The sequence below is a fragment of the Pelobates fuscus genome, chromosome 11, assembly GCF_036172605.1.
Source record: "Pelobates fuscus isolate aPelFus1 chromosome 11, aPelFus1.pri, whole genome shotgun sequence".
Classification (NCBI taxonomy): domain Eukaryota; kingdom Metazoa; phylum Chordata; class Amphibia; order Anura; family Pelobatidae; genus Pelobates; species Pelobates fuscus.
In genome coordinates this window covers 98,174,084-98,193,006 of record NC_086327.1, presented here as the reverse complement: position 1 = coordinate 98,193,006, position 18,923 = coordinate 98,174,084, and the positions used below count along the sequence as shown (strand labels likewise).

Sequence of the window (18,923 nt, the reverse complement as noted above, 5' to 3'; positions counted from 1 at the left end):
ACAAAGGGAATAATAAGACTCAGCATTACAAGAGTTGTAGTTAACTCACTGCCTTGCTCTGGCTGCCCTGCCTCTGTTTGCAACGAACACTCCACTGAAACATTCTACAAATGTAAAAAGGATTCCATGCAAAGTGCAATTTAAAGGGACATTCTGAAAAATGAGTCATAATTATGGTAAGCCATTGTGGTTATGTTTGACTTTTTTGGGGGCCGATATGACTTGGCAAAACGACAGCTTCAACACAGGGAATTTGCTCGGTTTTACCCAGAGGCTGCTACAAACAAAACATACATCAGAGTGATCAAAACACCCATTGATGATAACTGTAGGCTGTAGTCACTAATCACTTGCATAAGAGTAGGTTGTGTGTGGTTAAAAAACATGCATTCACTTTATTTCTGAAAAACCAGGACCGCATGTCGGTAGATAATATTTGTGGTACAACCACAAATAAAATTAGAATTCTAGAAATCACCGTATAAAAAGGAAAATAAATATTATAGTCATTCCTTGTTCATAAGAAGTCAGTAATATCTCACACAGACCAACAAGAAAACATGTATTGTCAAAAAAATATCATCATCACGATAGTCCTTTAACCCCTTAAGGAACAAACTTCTGGAATAAAAGGGAATCATGACATGTCACACACGTCATGTGTCCTTAAGGGGTTAAACCTCTTCTAATCACATTTTAAACGAGAGCAGACACTAGCTCTGTGTAGAATAAATGTTACAAATAAAGAGAGCTGGCTATGGATAGAAACTTTTCTTTCCCAATACCAAACGGTATTCCTAAAACTATAGTGCAGTCGCAGTGATGGGAGACCTCAGGCGCACGCCCAACAAGTGCAAGGCGCGAATTACAGCTCACCCATAGGAAAGCACTGAATCACTGTTTTCCTGTTCGTATTTTTAAGATGCTGGGTGTCCTCACGCAAAGTGTAAGGACATGCAGTTTCATTTCACAGAGTTCAAATCCACGTGAATTTCGGAAGTGCCTCTAGTGGTGGTCTTAAAGCATGTTTTCTTGGCACTATAGCTTCCACCTCTGTCAAGGTCACCCCCTCCCCCTGCATTGCAGTAGGGTCCACCTTCTCTCCTCTATCCACATTAGGATTTCCACAAAGGAAAGCATTATGCAATACTTTCATATAGGGATTCCAGTGATGCTGGAAATCCTCATGCATAGCGTGAGGACCTCCATCATCAGTTAGGCGACCAAATATTGTTTAACGATCCGGAAGTTCCCACAGAGCTCCAGGGCAAACGACTACAAAACCGACTAAAAACGACTTTAACAACTCCCAAACCCGCACAAAACCAAGCCCGAAAACCACCCTGTGATCCAGGAGAGTCTAATGGGGCACACAACTAAAAAGGAAAAGCCCGACAGACCCCGCCAGGGAATGGACATAGGGGAACTATGGCGGCAGGCACACGAGGCAAGAGGCGCCAAAATGGAGTCCCTATACGGCGTGTGCTCGGACTTCACGGAGGGATCGTCAGACGAGGAAGGGGGAGACCCCATGCTGACCCCCTCACAACCAAGGGGACCGCCACACACTAAGGCCCCGACCCCAGTAACGATGGAGGCAATCGGAGACCTCGTGGCGGCTCACCATCAGAAGATTTCGGCCGATGTGGCCCTAATCAGGGAGGACATCAAAGGCCTCACAGACAGGCTGAGCAGGGTGGAGACATCCTCTGCCAACAACTCCGGACAGATCGCGGACCTGCAGAAAGCAATCAAAGACCTGCAACATAAAACAATCTCAAAGTGAGAGGAGTCGCGGACTCCATACAGGACGCTGAACTACCGCACCTCATCAGACGCCTATTTGTGGAGCTTCTGACACCCAAGGCGGCGAAAGTAATTGTATTGGAGGATCTATTCCGCATACCCCGGTCCGCAAAAGCCCCACAAACTGCTACGGGGGACTTAATCCTCAAATTCCAAATGGCTAAAGAAAAGAAGATGGTCCTAGAGGCCACGAAGGGACAGTCTTCCTACCCCTATGAGGGGATGACCCTCTCTTTTTATTCGGACCTGTCCGCAGGAACGCTGGCCTGGCGGAGATCTCTGAGCTCCTATACAGCCTTACTACGCCAGCACCAAATCCAGTATCGCTGGGGCCCGAACCGCACCCTTAATATAAGCAAAGGAGACACCAAGTATGTAGTCCACAATCCCCAAGAGGCCGTCGAAGCGATACAGAGTATGAACATTCCCACGGACCCACACGGTCTAGCACCACGACCCGCTAGCCGCACACAACGGCTGGGAAGTCACACCATAGACGCCCCGGAGTTTGTGCCCAGGAAACAGCCGACTGACCCATACGCCAAGGCCACTACATGAACAGGGCCGCGGACTTGCCAGCCACATACCGCCACCGTAGAAGCAGATGGAACTCACCGCGAGGACCAGAGACAGGGTTTTACTGGACTGGGACTGGGATGTTGACCGCTCAGGGGGGTTGAGTAAAAGTTCCGCACACACGATTTGGCCATAGAAATATCTATGTAGCATCTCCCCTTCCTCACTACCAAGATCTCGGAACGCAGGCCATGACCGAATCCCAGCCTTACACAACACGCAGTGCGACTAGCTTACCTGCGACCCCAACACACCAGCCCTGCATGCACTATCCAGCGCTTATACAACGACAGCCAGGCTTTCTTACCCACATAGCGGGCGGGACGGGGACACACATCACTTAGGGGACACCCAAAGACCGCAGACACGCACTCAACAGACCACACACACTCGGAACACACGCCGAACTTATAGATGGGAGGTTCTCTTGAGATCTGGGTTTCACCCCCGTCTGGCCGATATACCAAGCTAACACAAGCTCCAGAAATTATAGTCCGAGCGCACGTTTTATTTAGTTCTTGTTCACATGTCTCCATCTGCACTGACTTAATTCACAGTCTGCTACTCCCACAGGCTTAAAGGACCACTCTAGGCACCCAGACCACTTCAGCTTAATGAAGTGGTCTGGGTGCCAGGTCCAGCTAGGGTTAACCCATTTTTTCATTTTTTCATAAACATAGCAGTTTCAGAGAAACTGCTATGTTTGTGAATGGGTTAAGCCTTCCCCTATTTCCTCTAGTGGCTGTCTCACTGACAGCCGCTAGAGGCGCTTGCGTGATTCTCACTGTGAAAATCACAGTGAGAGCACGCAAGCGTCCATAGGAAAGCATTATGAATGCTTTCCTATGTGACCGGCTGAATGCGCGCGCAGCTTGTGCCGCGCGTGCGCATTCAGCCGACGGGGAGGAGAAGAGGAGGATCGGAGGCAGAGAGCTCCCCGCCCAGCGCTGGAAAAAGGTAAGTTTTTACCCCTTTCCCCTTTCCAGAGCCGGGCGGGAGGGGGACCCTGAGGGTGGGGGCACCCTCAGGGCACTCTAGTGCCAGGAAAACAAGTATGTTTTCCTGGCACTAGAGTGGTCCTTTAAGCACAAGCCTAACTACAGGTGACCACAGGGCACTTACCAAACCTTCCAGGTAGCACGTACCAATCGCATATTTTGTCTCCCTACCCACGCCTAAACTACACTAACAGCCGGCTGCCTTCGCATGATTTAAGATAGCAACTGGGACTGCTGCCGGGGATCATCTAGAATTTAGCATTTAACGTCCTTATTGTTATTTGATATTGCAAGCCTTACCATAATTTTACTGTCATAGCCATTGTACTAGCAATCAGAACGCAACCCAACTGATCAGGTTAACTCGAATACTTGCCATTTAAGCTTGAACACGCTTGTACTACATTAAAAGAACGCTACTATAATGCATAATACGGCCCTGCATATAACTATTTCAGAATGTGCATTACCTAGGAGCCACATATGTAACAGTTTCTGTCTCTCATGATCTTATTCATGCTGTTGTGGCATTGTTTAATGCTTTGTTATTCCTTGCACACTCAAAATAAAGAATTTAAAAAAAAAAAACATATTATACATACATATAAAAGGTGGAGCTCCTAGATAATAAATTCAGTCGATATTCTGCAAAACAACATTGGACAAAGAATAGTGCAACACAGCAATCAAAAGCTTAAATAATAAAATAATAGAGCAATATCACTCACAAGCCTAGAGTCATACCCTCATATGACTCAGATAGTATGCACTTCTGGACCATTCAAGGATGTCCAAATCCTTTTCTTTCTTGAAGTGCTTGGTGCTTTCTTTCTCCCTCTTGGCAGGCTCCAAATTGTAGAAATGCCAGGCCAAAAGAAGTTTGGTTTCCAAGAAGTGCTTTATTAATATTTAAAAATCAAAACTTACAAATAAGTAAATAAATCAATACCAGATCGATGTCTGGATAGACTATATAGTCAATAACAGAAGTCCAAAACGCGTTTCGCCTTGTTAAAAGGCTTCCTCAGTTGGCTGTCATACAATTTCTTCCCTCTCTTCCTCGTTTTAAATTGCCCGCTCTCCGGTTTCGATCAATCTCACTTCCGCGTTGCGCTCCGTGGAACGCAACGTGCGTTCCAACATTCTCAATTGTCATTCTGCTTCCTAATGGAACGCAACGTGCGTTACAACGTCCTTACTGGTCATAACATTTCGGCTGCCGATTTCAACAAACTTTATTAGTGCGATACACTCCTAACCCCTGCATGGAACATTTTATTTATTTTAGAAGGCATCCACTTAATTTTAACCAATAACTTTTTTTGGTTTAATTAGGTTTTTTATCTACAGACTAGGGGAACCCCGATGGGCACCAAGTTCGTCCCAAGTTATGCCAATCTGTTTATGGCATATTGGGAGGAACAATTTGTATACCAAGGGCACCCATGGGGGGCGAACTTGGTGTGCTATCGCCGTTTTATAGATTATATTTTTTATTTGGACAGGCACCAACACAGATCTTAACACTTTTATCACACATTTGAACACTAATGAATGGAGTTTTAATTGCACAGATCAGTATGGAAAAAATAAATTGTCTAGATTTAGAGATCAACATAACAGACACAAAAATTGTAACCAAGAACCAATTTAAAGAAGTTGATGCCAATGGATATATCAGGAAGGAAAGCTGCCATCATGCTCCTAGGCTAATTAATGCCCCTAGGGGCCAATTCCTAAGAATTAGACGAAACTATCTATCCAGACATCGATCTGGTATTGATTTATTTACTTATTTTATGTTTTGATTTTTAAATATTAATAAAGCACTTCTTGGAAACCAAACTTCTTTTGGCCTGGCATTTCTACCATTTGGAGCTGGCCAAGAGGGAGAAAGAAAGCACTTCAAGAAAGAAAAGGATTTGGACATCCTTGAATGGTCCAGAGGTGCATACTATCTGAGTCATATGAGGGTATGACTCTAGGCTTGTGAGTGATATTGCTCTATTATTTTATTATTTAAGCTTTTGATTGCCGTGTTGCACTATCCTTGGTCATCAAAATAGTTGCTAAATCTTGAATGTAAAAACATTAAAAAAATGGAACGTCACATAAAAATAAGTACATAAAAGTTAGCACATGTTCTGGGCAATTCCTGCAGTTTTATTAAATGGTATATTTTCTAGAGACTCATTGCTTCTCCGTCAAACTCTGCATACATACGCAGGTTTAATTTTGCCATCATTTGCAGGGGTATAGCACATTGTCTAATTTTGGCGCTGCATAAGTGAACTACATTTTCTATGATGTTGACCCAACGCTGAGGAAATTATTTCAGAAACGTTTGCACGGCCAAGGTAACCGGTCAGTACCACGCAAAATTCCAACGATTTCCATTTATTGAATATCATGGAGTTACTGAGTCACAACAGTTGTACTAGCAGAGGTCGCCAGGCTCCAGATTCCTTGCATATCTGACTTAGCAAAAGCCAATCAATTAGATCATTAAAAGTGTAGACAAACTATACATGAGAAAACAATAGCAGGAAATGAAAGAATAATAAATAGTGACTCTCTAAGTATGGCCACAGGGGGAAAACTATATTTTAAAAATTCTATGATAGAATGAATCAGAGGAAATCTACAGCTGAGCAGGATACAGAGTGGTATTTTATCTCAAATAGACTTCAAACAGTGGTTATAAATGAATACATTTATTATCGGTTCTTTAAAATAGCAGATTAACCATTAATTGTGGTGTAGAAAAATAAGTTAAATAAATACATTTCCCAGTATGAAGAAAAGGTGCTGTAGGACTAACAGAATTATTAACTTGTGACTAAGCACCATATGCTATGACGAACTGCTTTTTCAGAACGTTCATCGAGTCTGTGCAGATCTCAAGCATGCACTACCTGCTTGTGGTTGATATTGAACCCGGGTCTTGTTAAACAAGATATGTTTAAAAAATAAATAAATAAATAAAAAGTTGCCGTATGAGGTATTTTAATAGACAACCTCTCATTTCAATGCCTTGCTGATGAAGTTCAGAACTGCTAGTGTTACATTATGCCTAAAATTGTACGTAGGCTATTTAAACTTGCCTCTTCCAAAACACCGGATTTAATTATCTCTGTATACTGCTTGCTACTACATATTTTCCATCTATCCTGCTGGCTTGGCTTATAATTTATTATATTTATTGTATTTTCTCCTGTCCTGGTTTGCTCTTTGCTTATCCTTTAGGGAGTGATTCTAGTTAAAACCCTTAACGGCACTGCTTGCACATATATTTCTCCTCTGGTGGTTATGGACAGATTTGTGAATTTTCTCTGCAGCTGATCAGCACAAACCTTCAGTGTAGTTTAATGAAGTAGGAAAAAAAGCAATAGCAAAAACAAAACAAAACACAAACACAAGGAGGTACTAGCATTAAAAGGGTGCAGGCAAAACAATGCTTGTCAACTTTGTTAAAGTCACATTACAACCTAGGGAACCTCCAATGGCTACTCTTCAGATGGCTGGTTGAGTTGTTTCCTGGGGCAGTGCTGCACAGTGTGCAACACTGACATTCCGTGTTTCCACCCTCTGCATGGAGACACTGAACTTTCCTCATAGAAATTAATTGTTTCAATGTATCTCTATGAGGAGATGCTGATTGGCGAGTGCTGTGTTTGACTTGTGCTGGCTATGTCCCTGATCGGTCTCCTTGACAAGCACAGCCAATCCAATGCTTTCCTATATGGCTTTTGATCAACAGTTCTGATGATGTCAGCCAAACAGGCAGATCAGGGGCAGAGCCAGCAGCTGCAGACTAAAATAAAAGTAAGATTTTGCTATATTTAGGAGGGGTAGTGGGGGAGACAGTGCTGTTAAAGGGACACTATAGTCACCTGAACAACTTTAGCTTAATGAAGCAGTTTTGGTGTATAGAACATGCCCCTGCAGCCTCACTGCTCAATCCTCTGCCATTTGGGAGTTAAATCCCTTTGTTTATGAACCCTAGTCACACCTCCCTGCATGTGACTCGCACAGCCTTCCATAAACACTTCCTGTAAAGAGAGCCCTATTTAGGCTTTCTTTATTGCAAGTTCTGTTTAATTAAGATTTTCTTATCCCCTGCTATGTTAATAGCTTGATAGACCCTGCAAGAGCCTCCTGTATGTGATTTAAAGTTCAATTTAGAGATTGAGATACAATTATTTAAGGTAAATTACATCTGTTTGAAAGTGAAACCAGTTTTTTTTTCATGCAGGCTCTGTCAATCATAGCCAGGGGAGGTGTGGCTAGGGCTGCATAAACAGAAACAACGCGATTTAACTCCTAAATGACAGTGAATTGAGCAGTGAAATTGCATGGGGAATGATCTATACACTAAAACTGCTTTATTTAGATAAAGTAATTTAGGATAATTAACATAGGATAAGAAAATCTTAATTAAACAGAACTTGCAATAAAGAAAGCCTAAATAGGCCTCTTTACAGGAAGTGTTTATGGAAGGCTGTGCAAGTCACATGCAGGGAGGTGTGACTAGGGTTCATAAACAAAGGGATTTAACTCCTAAATGACAGTGAATTGAGCAGTGAAATTGCATGGGGAATGATCTATACACTAAAACTGCTTTATTTAGATAAAGTAATTTAGGTGACTATAGTGTTCCTTTAACACTATAGGTTAAGAAATACATGTTTGTGTTCCTGTCCTAATAATGTTCCTTTAACTGCACCATAAATACAAACCATATGTTGAGTAACAAAATTCAAGGCAAGGAAAGGCATTCCGAAAGAACAGGAGGAAAATCTTTAAAGGAACACTATAGTCACCTAAATTACTTTAGCTAAATAAAGCAGTTTTAGTGTATAGATCATTCCCCTGCAATTTCACTGCTCAATTCACTGTCATTTAGGAGTTAAATCACTTTGTTTCTGTTTATGCAGCCCTAGCCACACCTCCCCTGGCTATGATTGACAGAGCCTGCATGAAAAAAAACTGGTTTCACTTTCAAACAGATGTAATTTACCTTAAATAATTGTATCTCAATCTCTAAATTGAACTTTAAACACATACAGGAGGCTCTTGCATGGTCTAGCAAGCTATTAACATAGCTATTAACATAGGATAAGACCTATTTAAACAGAACTTGCAATAAAGAAAGCCTAAATAGGCCTCTCTTTACAGGAAGTGTTTATGGAAGGCTGTGCAAGTCACATGCAGGGAGGTGTGACTAGGGTTCATAAACAAAGGGATTTAACTCCTAAATGGCAGAGGATTGAGCAGTGAGGCTGCAGGGGCATGTTCTATACACCAAAACTGCTTCATTAAGCTAAAGTTGTTCAGGTGACTATAGTGTCCCTTTAAGATAATGCACAATATGTGTTTACATTTATATTTTGCACCTCTCATCTTTAGAACATGGCTATAACCATGTCAAAATAGAATAAGGCGATAATAAATTGACTTGTGTTTATAGCACATTCTTCTTGAATGCAGAGAAACAGTCGAACCTGTGTTCAAAACTTTACCTTGCAGTCAAATATAAATCTGGCACATTCATTGGAATTTCCAGAACCCAAATTAAATAAACTATATCCGTCCGTGTGGGCCAAGGGTTTTAAGTCCTTTTGCCAAACAAGGACATTTTTTTCCACTGGAGTCTTCGTTGATCTCTCTGAAACATCATGTTTCTGTCTTTCTGAATATATTTTCATTGTGGTTCATTAGAGGACACCAGTGTGCAATGCATTTCAATAGTTAATGGCACAATAAAACTTTTTAGGTTAAAAAATATTAATATAAAAATAATCAGTATGGTAAATGTTCCAAACATATCCCAATAGAGCATGGAACAGTAGCCAAATATAGCAGACAATTTATTTGTTTGAAACTGTGTGGAATATTATTCCAAATAAACATTCTAATTCTGTAAAAAGGTGGGATTCTCTCTCAAAGGATTGTGACCTGTTCCACAAGCCAACACCCATGTACTTCCACCTTTCTAGAAAAAATATATATAGTTAGTGAGACAAATCTACCGGAGAACGGTCCACCATCTACATTTTAATACATATCAAGATTTATCTTATGTACATCTTGCAACTATAAAAAAAATAAAGAGAGATATAACCAATATTTTAAGATATAGAAACAGAATAAATATATAAATTAAAACAAATTATTTGGTAGCTAGACATCAAAAGATATAGCCTTTAATTAAATAAGGGAGAATTTTATTTGCTTCCATCTCAAGCTACTGGGGACGGACATTATGCAAATTAAATTTGATTGCCATCGCGGCATTGGTCGCGTAATAATAATGTATAAGGTTTGGCAAACCCATACCTCCACTAATCCTGAGCTTTTGTAAAATGGATAGTTTAATCCTACTTGATTTTTTGTTCCAAATAAATGCGATAAGGGCAGAGTGAACCTTTCGAAAAAAAAGATAAAGGTACAGAAAGGGGAATTGTTCTGAGAAAATTTAACATTTTTGGAAGGAGAGTCATCTTAACCAAATTAATCCTACCTAACCAAGAAATTTCAAGACTAAACCATCTCTCTATATCTTCCCCAAGCTCGGACCAGATCTTACCCAAGTTATACTTATGCATCTTGGACAGGTTCTTGCACAAGTTAATGCCCAGATAAGAAATATAAGAGAGTCCCTCCAGGTGAAGTCATACGGTTCTTTCATAGTGTTTAACTCATACAACAGTGCAAAAAATTGTAGAGCTTGTGTTTTATTTGTATTTAACTTAACTCAACGGAGTTAACAAGGTCAATGGATTTTTCAAAGAGAGCATGATGTCGTCTAAGAAAAGGCCAATTTTATGTTCCTTATCCTCCACTACAAAGCCCTCAAATATCTGTGGACTGGAATATCATTGCAGCCAAGGGTTCCATCGCCAACATAAATAAAAGTGGTGACAACGGACACCCCTGTCTGGTTCCATTAGATAGCATAAAATTATCGGTCATTTCCCGCTGCAGATACTCTTGCCTTGATCAGGTAAATTAAATCACGACAGCACTTTTCTAAGCTAATCCCAATGAATCCTATCAAACGCCTTCTCCACATCCAAAGAGAGGAGCAGAGTAGGCGTTCTCTCTAGCCTAATTTGGTGGATTATATTAACAAAACATCACATATTTATTGTAGCAGAACAGATCATTCTAATGGATAGTAATAAAGATCATAAACAGTTTGGAAACCCATAATTTGTAATTATAAGAAGTAATTGTCTATTATTTCGTTATACAGATTTCTATCCTTGAGGTCTTCTACACTAATTAAAAACTGAATAATTATAAGGTATGTTGTTAACAACTGGCCATTACATGCACAAGCAGAGTATTACGGGAGGTGTAGTCAGACTAAAATTTCAAAACTTGGAAAGGCAGCAAAAACTAGGGAGTTTTTGCAGGAAATACAAAAGTTTTGCCATTTGAAATGCATCTCAGTGGCAGAAAAACACTGACAACATATGAGGATTAGATTTATTGTTTAAAAACACTTGGTTTGTCAGAAGTGGTCCACATGGATCATGCGTTGCATTTAAAAATAATTAATCTCTGTGTATTATATCAGATGGTAGTTGGGAGGATGGAATTGCTTCAACATGTTGATCAGGAAAACGCATTATAAAAAAAATAAAAACGACTGTCTTTCACCCCGAATCTCTAAACATCAGGGAAGCTAGAGTGCCTCTCCTTTCCTCCTCACAAAAGGTGAAAAAAGTGAAGGCGAGTGTGTTGCATATTTCACCCCAATTCCCCACAGATGACGATACGAGGGGCAGCTTTCAAAATGCATAGTTAAAGCTATGACGTAATTGCGTCTCTGACAATAATAGTTCTAATGGGTGCACAGCACGAACTAGAACCAATGCCAAAGGAAAACCAATTCTAAGCCATCAAAACTGGAAAGCGTCTACTATCGGAACCCCAAATCTTTAAGGACACAAACTCACATATCAACACTATCCTCCAGCTTCAACTGGGAATAGCAACTGAAATAGACTATGTACTTTAAAGAACAAATATAATGGAAGCAAATGTGTAAGCAACAAGTGTTTATTTATATTCAAATTGCGTAAAGCAGCACTGCCACGGCTGCAAAAGTAGAATCTTTATGAAATACTCATATTGAGATATACTAAGACAAAGTATGGACTACTTTGTCTCAGTATTGTTCCTATGCCTGACACATATTGACACTTGGCAGAGCTACCTTCCTCAAGAAGTGCTAATACCCCCAGTCGTCACCAGTGATGGCTTCAGAGGAATTGGCTAACCGTATTTTTCGCTCCATAAGACGCACCTCACCATAAGACGCACCTAGTTTTTAGAGGAAGAAACCCAGAAAAAAAATATTCTGAACAAACTGTCCCATAGTGTTTCTTACTATGGGACAGTTTGTACAGAATATTTTTTTCTCCCCTGTCCCATAGTGTCCCCCCCTCCCATAGTCTTCACCCCCCCCCCTCCTCCCCATAGACTTCACCCCCCCCCCCTCCCCATAGACTTCACCCCCCCCTCCCCATAGACTTCACCCCCCCCCTCCCCATAGACTTCACCCCCCCCCTCCCCATAGACTTCACCCCCCCCCTCCCCATAGACTTCACCCCCCCCCTCCCCATAGACTTCACCCCCCCCCCTCCCCATAGACTTCACCCCCCCCCTCCCCATAGACTTCACCCCCCCCCTCCCCATAGACTTCACCCCCCACCCCCCCCCCTCCCCATAGACTTCACCCCCCCCCTCCCCATAGACTTCACCCCCCACCCCCCCCCCTCCCCATATTCTTCTCTCCCATACTGTCCCCCTCCCCTTGTCCCATTATTACTTACCTGTCTTGCAGCGTTGGCCAGCAGCACAGGGCGCACCGCGGTAGTGGAACTTGAATTTCATGTTCCGGTTTCCGGCGGGACTGAAAGGAAGTGCGCACTCAGCTTGTGCACACTTCCTTTCAGTCCCGCCGGAAACCGGAACATGAAATTCAAGTTCCACTACCGCGGTGCGCCCTGTGCTGCCGGCCAACGCTGCAAGACAGGTAAGTGAAGCTTCATATTCGCTCCATAAGACGCACAGACATTTCCCCTCACTTTTGAGGGGAAAAAAAGTGCGTCTTATGGAGCGAAAAATACGGTAATCTATGGAGGATCCCACAGTGTTGCAGGACCCTCCTTAGACCTCTCTGCAGTACCCTCATGCATTTGCGAGGGCATAGCAGTGATGTTGGCTCCTGGCAGATAAAGTGGCAGGAACAGAAAAGGACCTGCTGGATGGTGGAGGTCCCACGAGGAGCAGAAGTAATCTTTGACTGCATTCTCCCTCGGCCACCGAACCGCTAGCGACTGTGTCACCATCGGGGGTCTTTGCAAATTATGGCTGAGATCAATCTTGAGGATATTAGCGGTCTGCACTAAAGGAGTAAAGGTAAGTAACTATTTTTTAAACCTTCACAGGAGTTGGTTAGTGAATGCATGGAATAGCCTTATAGCTGAAGTGGTAGCGGTTAACACAGTAAAGGAGTTTAAGCATGTGTGGGATATGCATAAGGCTATCTTAGCTAAAAGATAAGGCCAGGGACAAATGAAAGCATTTAGAACATTGGGCAGACTAGATGGGCCGAATGGTTCTTGTCTGCCATCACATTCTATGTTGGGTATAGAGCTAAATACATAGGGGACAATATAGCATTAGGAACAAAGAGGATTTTTTTTTTTTTTACCTCCTTTAAGAACAACTATATAGTGTCAGGTGAGGGATCACCTTTTTTTAATGAATTACACATAGTATTTGTCATTTATTTCCCTCTTGTAAGATTTTAAGGAGGGTGGAATGAAAGGCTTCAGAAAAAACCTTTACCTTACCTTAAAAAAACAACAACATTACCTGGTGTATTAGTTGCATTTTTTTAAAAAAAAACATTTTATTTGTAAACAAAATGAGCACATCTACCCTTACGTCAATCTCAAAGTCCAATGTATTTATTGCTTTGAGAAGTATAAATAAGACTGGGCTAATCCCCAAATCATAGACTGTTATAGATCCTTTGTAGACCTGTTTCAAAAACACTGCCCTAGATCATAACCTTGTGCGTCATTTTTAATAGGAGTTATTTTTTTTTTTTTCATGCAGTGACTATTGTGGGTACACCTACTGCAAAATCTATTTAAAATGTATTTCAGTTACACATTAGACTGCCTTGTTCAGCTTCCTCTTTAATCATGATCTCACTGCCAATCCAAACAGCAGAGTAACAGCAGCTCTTTTTCAGAATTAAGGGTTATACTCTACCAACGAAACTGTAGCAGAATGAAAGCGCTGGTACGGTCCTGCACACTTTATTGTGCCTTTTAGGGATGCTGAAGGGTGAATTGTATAATCACAGACTTCGAGACTGTCCAATCACAGACTTCCTAATGCAGCTCAATAAGAAGTCTTCGCAAAGCAGGTGCTCTGGGCAATTGTTGGTCTCTTGAGTTTAGCTCCACTGAGCTAACCAAACTAGGAAGTAACAGGACCCATGTCTCATTGGCAGCTAGGGTAATATAACAAGGTTTTTTTTTTTTTTTTAAACCATAACAATTTTCCAATTAACCCCTTAAGGACACAACTTCTGGAATAAAAGGGAATCATGACGGAATATTTCCATCATGTGTCCTTAAGGGGTTAAATTTCAAGGAACTATGGAAGGGTGTCGGCTCTTTATTTTTAAAATGATTGTATTGCTTTATTTATTTCAACCATGTCTGGTTATATTTACTAAAATGGCAGTATCCTTGATGCTTGATGCTTTCAGAGGCAGAACGGGGCTGCCATTATGTTACCAGGTTCATAAGAAGGGCTGAGGAGAACTTACACAAATGAGGCAAGCCCAAACACAGTCCTAATACACTGGTAGAGGTTTTAATATAAAGCAAAGAATTGCCTGAAATTGTAAAAGCCCAAAGAAAATAAATTTCGGTTACAACTTTATTGAGTCCCTAATTGGTTATAGATTTATAAGACAAGAATAAAGAAAATAAGTGTGTGATTTGCAAAGTGCAAAAAAAAAAAGAATAAAGTAGAAACGTTACATTTTTACCACATCTCCCTGACAAAACATCCGATGCAACTAGTAGTTAGATTGGCTACTTAATTTTTTTTTAGCAACATTGTATCAGGTAGAATCAAACCTGTTACAATAGGCTACAGTGTATGGTCCGATTTTAACTTAGTCACGTTTGTGCTTTATTCTTTTTTTTGCCCTGACAGCCTTGCATAAGGTGTCAATAAAATGCCCCTTTAATTAAAAAACTAAATTACACTGTTTGCACTGGCTTCCAGAAATTCAGCACTAGTCCGTGATGTACAATTATCAATAGTCACACATTCCATAAATCTCTAAGCATGTAAAAATAACATTGCTTTACGGTTTCTAAAAATAACACCCCCTTATTGTCGAAGAGGATACTGGGAATTAAAATCGTGGTTAGATGTCCTAGGTTTCCATGTTTGAATGATATACATAAAGTACAATTTGGCATAACATCCCAAGATAACGTGTAAAAACGGTGGATGTTTCTATATCTGCATACATGATATTTCATGCCACAAAGCAAGGTTGTTTTTGTGTTTTTTTTTGTTTTTTTTAAGTCTTTGTTTTAACGGTCACGCTTTTTTAATAAAATGCAATCTGATCGGAATCTGAAGTCTACCTATTTCCTTAAAGAGGAATAGTCACATCCTGAGATTTTTAATATCTGTTTTTTTACGCCCTTTATTTAAGCTATATGCGCTTTGACGACTTGAAAACAAAATGAATAGTAGAAATCTACACTGCTGTATCGAGCTCTATAATGAAACCGAGTGGCTCCCCATCATTCTCTGTTCTTTTCAGTCATTGAACATAGTAAGTGGAGAAGGATAAACAAAACATGTTTGTGGACTGAACTGGATTGCAATGAAAAATGAATAAAGCCTCAACATGCATTTAAAAGAAACTGGAACGGAGCATGAAAAAAAGAAAATTAGCACAACTTAGAATTCATTTTCATTACTTGAAAAGCAATGTCTCCTCTTTGACAATTATATGCATGCATTTATATATAGTTTAAAGGAACACTATGGGAAATCATGTATTCCTGACCCTAAAGGATGAAAAACGCATGAAGAGTCTCTGGCCCAACCTTAGACCCATTAAAGAAGTAAAAAAAAAAAAATGAACCCTTTTTCTCAGCACCGCGCAAGTCTGCTGGCTCTGGCCAAATTCGCCCTAGCCAATCAGCCTCTCTACATAGAGATGCATTGATCCAATGCATCTCTATGGGGAGCGTTCAGTGTCTCCATGCAGAACGTGGAGACACGGTCAGTCACACTGTTCAGCACTGCCTCAGGAAACACCTCTACTGGCTGAGTAACTGCCACTGGAGGTGCCCCTAGACTGTAATGCAAACACTTCCTTTTCTCTGGAACATGCAGAGTTCACATGAAAAAGCCTGCAGACAACGGACTATACTCAACAGAACAACAAAGGTTTATGTAAAATAGAAATGGGCCAATTTGCCATCGCCACCACTTCAGAGTTGCGGATTTTCAGGCAGTTTAGAGGGAAGTGTAAGAGTTCGTGACAGTAGTATTACATTACATTTTAGGATTGGGACTAGGGATACACACTGTTTATTTCAGGAATCCCATTAACGGAGGACATTCAAAATTAAGGCGTGTAATTTCTTCACTGTAGAGAACCTCCAAATCAATACGGTGTCATCTCATGATTGTAATTCAAATATTCTGAGCAGACTGCAGAGCTATTGCACAAAGTATTACCTGTGCAAGGCATTCTGGCTGCCTACTTAATACCGCGTGGTTGCACGAGATGGACAATCTTAGAACCTGGATGATGCTGACAGCAAAGAGAACTAAACTCAATGCTGTAACATTTTTCTCCCTCTAGTTAATGGTCTTCTTTAACTAGATTGCAAACAGCATGCTGGGAAGGCGAGCAGTATCTGAAGAACTGAACATTTAGATTTACCTTGTCCTCCTCTTCTCTCTGCAAACATTCCAAAGCTTTCCTCTGTAGCTCTTCTTGTATGGCACGGGCATACTCTGAGTCCTGCTCCTCACTGCACGGAAGCATATAAAAAAAATAAAATTAAAATAAAAACTTTTTACAAAAAAAAAAAAAAACACCACACACAACATTAAAAAAAATATTCACTTAGATGTTAAAGTGGAACTGTCACTTCTCTAGAAATAACCACCACCATAAAGCCACTGAAAAATCACGTGATGATCCATTTTCTTTTATTATGCATATTACAAATTTAGCAAGAGACATCGTGAACAAGTTTAGGTAAGGCACACAATGCAAATGAGGTTTCCTTCGCATTCCAATAACTATGTCCAGTTCCAGGATATCTGAGTGGATTTCTACATTTAATTGTATTATATCACACCTCACAAAAGTTTATTTGAGAAATGTAATATAAGTAAATAGAAAAATTTTAATACAAAACGTTGCAAGTAATTGTTCCCCTTCAAAGGACATGTCCAACTGGGGATTGAAACATTGTTCTCTTAACGGACTTTAACCCCTTAAGGACCAAACTTCTGGAATAAAAGGCAATCATGACATGTCACACATGTCATGTGTCCTTAAGGGGTTAAAGCATCGTTAGTCAAGTTTGGGGAGTGCTCTTCCTTTTGTTTGTATGGTAATACAAGGAGATGCAAAGAACAGAGGTTTAAGGTTTGAACCCTTTATATGCCAGAGAGGTGTGACATGTGACACTTTTGTCACTCAACATGATAAGTACTCATCTGTGTGACTGGATGATGATGATGAGGATGATGTCACCCGTAAGTGGAAGTTCTGCGGGTGTAAATGTGGCTAATAGATAGCAATGGTCATCTACAACTTTGTTACTAGCACCAAATACTGAAATGAAGGTCAAAAAGACTCACATCTGCTTCTGCTTCTCTAGGCTGAACGCTTTGCACTGTAGATCCTCTTCATCCTGGAGTTTTTTGGCAATGCGAATATCTTTCTGAACAAGCTTATTTTTTCGAATATTAGAGGCGTAATGTTGTTCAACTAAAGAATAAATATTAAGACATTTTACCATACAGAGGAAATCAATGTGAGAGGGAAGAGCATCATTTTTACAGTAGTTCCACAGTGCCAGTTACTGATCGCATGTATTATAGTGTAGACACACACACACACGATTATTAATGTGGTGGTGTCCGCAAACAAAGATCAAACAATGATACAGAATAATTTATAATAAATACTGTTGTCCGTATAGTCAAAAGGTTTAACTATTCATTCAGATTATACGTTTTGCATTATATACAGATGACGAGGCATCATTGTAGGGTAGCAGTAGGTAACCATTGGCTCTCCATATGTTGTAGACTGCAACCCTGATGCTTTTCCAGCATTAAGGCTCTAAGAGCATTATGAGAGATGCAGTTCACAACATCTGGAGTTTCGAAGAATGCCTGCCTCTGTTGTAGGATCACAACAGGATCCACAATCATCTGTATGAAATTTGTTATGGAGCTTGGCACCAAGCTGTCATCATCCTCCTTTTGGCATGTACAATCTCATACCTCTCAACTTTGGTGTCTTGTTTAGCAAGAGGAAGGTGGTAGGGGTAAAAGTTGGCAAGTCAGCGATTTGCATCACTAACTCTGCCCAGAGTATTTACAGGTTGGCCTGGCACCAATACACACCAGGATGCCTGCCAATCTAGTAGGTGGGCCCACCAAGGGCAAACCATGCAGAGAGCATGGTCTCCGTGTTCTCTGCAAGGCCCTAATACCCTGAGCATAGAGCAAGCACATGATGAGCTCATGATAGGTTTGCTGGGGACAATTCCCTGGTGTCCCCATACACAGGACACTAGGAAACAAAGTCGGGACATGATCTGAAAAATCATGACGGTTAGCAAGCCTGCAATCGCAAGCAGTGTTTTAGGGAGAATACCAAAATATTATTATATATTTTTTTTTTTTTTTAAATGCTATGCAGAAATCTAGCCACAGATATGTTTTGATGCACCGGATCTAAACAGTGTTCTGTTTTAAAAGTGGTCTTAAGTACTAAAAGTGGGACAATCACCATGGAAACGAAGAGTCACAGAATATACAAAAAAAAACACATCAATGTCATAATAATTATGAACTTCACTGTACATATGCAAACAATACACAAATAGCCTCTGCTCTACCAAAACAGAAATTAGGCCATTCACACATATACAAAAAGAACAATTCGACACCAATATATCACTTACTTTCCTGCTCCTGCAAACAGTGAGCCAGAGCTCCGTCTTCAAGTACTGCAAAGTCACGGCAAACTGCAACAGAACAGATAAAAATACAATTTCAGTGTAAGAACTCCCCATATTTTAGTGTTACGTTTTTTCATTACTGTTTTTTGTTTCTTTGTAATGTAAGGTACTATTTTATGTACTCAAACCGCATTTAAGAAAATAATTTTTCAGTCTGCTTCGTCTACAGTAAAAAAGTTCAAATAGATGTGGACTA

At 40.6% G+C, this 18,923-nt stretch overlaps 1 protein-coding gene across 1 annotated transcript in view; it reads right to left on the bottom strand.

Annotated features, from left to right (window-relative positions):
* LOC134577381 (trichohyalin-like) overlaps positions 1 to 18,923 on the bottom strand; it is a 97,227-nt gene that overhangs the window by 42,786 nt on the left and 35,518 nt on the right. Inside the window, exons 3-5 of the mRNA XM_063436094.1 lie at positions 18,671 to 18,733; positions 17,334 to 17,463; positions 16,402 to 16,492 (exon numbers count right to left, since the gene is read on the bottom strand). Of these exons, the coding sequence (XP_063292164.1) occupies positions 16,402 to 16,492; positions 17,334 to 17,463; positions 18,671 to 18,733 (284 nt within the window). The remainder of the gene's footprint in view (positions 1 to 16,401; positions 16,493 to 17,333; positions 17,464 to 18,670; positions 18,734 to 18,923) is intronic.